The sequence below is a fragment of the Galeopterus variegatus genome, unplaced genomic scaffold (genome assembly GCF_000696425.1).
Source record: "Galeopterus variegatus unplaced genomic scaffold, G_variegatus-3.0.2 Scaffold1897, whole genome shotgun sequence".
NCBI classification, from domain to species: Eukaryota; Metazoa; Chordata; class Mammalia; order Dermoptera; family Cynocephalidae; genus Galeopterus; species Galeopterus variegatus.
In genome coordinates, this window is record NW_007728008.1 from 173,126 (window position 1) to 174,755 (window position 1,630).

Genomic DNA, 1,630 nt, shown 5'->3' on the forward strand with positions numbered 1-1,630 from the left:
TCTGTCCCTGTGCCTTTTTACTGTGAGCTGAAAGGGGCCCGAGGCTAACAGATTCCACGTCACCCTCTATGGGGCAGTCCGTGGGTTTACTATTTGGCTTTAGTAACAAATTTTCTCCTGTACACCCATGTGAAGGACGTTAGGGCAGAAGCTGCAATGTGGTTATGTCAAGAGCGAGTAATACAGGAAGCAGACAGGTAGATGAGTCTGTGTATCTGCATCGGCCTCTACCAGATCTAGAGACAGATGGTGAGAGATCTGACGCCTTTAACTCCATCAGGTTGGGAAGACTGTGACTCACAGGAGTCACTGAGGTGGGGAGGCAGGCAGACAGAGGCAACGTGTTGGCTCTCCTTCTGAGCCATCAGTCTTGGCTCTGTTTCAACTTTCATTTTCAGGAATTGAAAAATCGAAACTCTAAGTCAGCTGAGAGTCAAAGGTGTGTCCCTCCTCCCCTGTGACAGAATGCACAGAGACGCTGCTGGTTTCCACCCTCATATAAAAGCAAGTCTGCCCGGAGCAGGGACAGAGTCTGGGTCGGCACCATGGGGATGCTCATGCCCTCTGCTTTTGCTGGGAGGCTGCTGAGCCTGCTCTGGCAGCCTCTGATCTCCGTGAGGAGGAGTCTGCAGCTGCTGCTCTGCTGGCTGTGGGCAGCATTACGGTTGCCAGTCACCGAGAGGGGACAGCAGCAGCAGATCAGGGAAGAACCAGAGGAGACCAGTGAGGACAAAGAAGAAGAGGGCATCCACCTGCCCACGATCCCCACCAGTGTCAACTACCACTTCACACGCCAGTGCAACTACAAGTGTGGTTTCTGCTTCCACACGGCCAAGACGTCCTTCGTGCTGCCCCTAGAAGAGGCCAAGAGAGGACTGCTTTCGCTTAAGGATGCTGGTGAGTCCCCAGCCCCAGAAACAGAGCGGGAGACTCAGCCGCAGGGCAAAGGGCAAGGCAGTAGTGGCCGTGCACAGGCTGCAGAGTTTGTCATGTCCCATCGCACAGTGAGTGTGCTGTCCTGCAAGAAAATGGGAAGGCAAACTTTGGGGTGGGCCGTCCTAAATCACAGAGTTGGCCTAGAGTGCTCGGTTGGTAGAGCAAACCTGTCCCTCCTGCCACTTTTTTTTTTTTTCCTGGTGACTGGCTGGTGCAGGGATTGAACCCCGGACCTTGGTGTTATCAGAACCACATTCTAACCAACTGCACTAATGGGCCAGCCCCTTCTTGCCACATCTAAGCCAGCAGAGGTCTGTGCAAAGGTGGTCCCTGTTGCCCCAGTGTTTGGAGAGAGGCAGTTTGGGAAGATTGCTCCACTTTCTGAGTTCGTCCAAAGCACTAATGAATTAGGTTTTTCCAGAAATTGTTAATGAGGAAAGTTGAAAACAAAAACAAAAACTTTGACATAAGGCTAGCAATAGTTGAGTCTTTTATTTTATTGTCTGTGCTCTTAACGTGAAACTTTCAAAAAACAATTTTTAATAAATGGAGGGTACTTTGAAAATTTCATGGACAAATGGAGTTAAAAGATAAAAGAAATCTACCGTGAACTTTTTGAAGACCCGTCAAGTTCAGCATGCACGCACACGATTGCACACATCCTCGCTGCTCGCTTAGCTGGACTGATTTCACA

The 1,630-nt window shown here is 50.2% G+C and overlaps 1 protein-coding gene across 1 annotated transcript in view; it reads left to right on the forward strand.

The window, feature by feature from the left end:
• The first annotated feature begins 545 nt into the window (after positions 1-545).
• RSAD2 (radical S-adenosyl methionine domain containing 2) overlaps positions 546-1,630 on the forward strand; it is a 23,947-nt gene continuing 22,862 nt past the window's right edge. The window contains exon 1 of the mRNA XM_008579485.1: positions 546-897. Within this exon, the coding sequence (XP_008577707.1) occupies positions 546-897 (352 nt within the window). The remainder of the gene's footprint in view (positions 898-1,630) is intronic.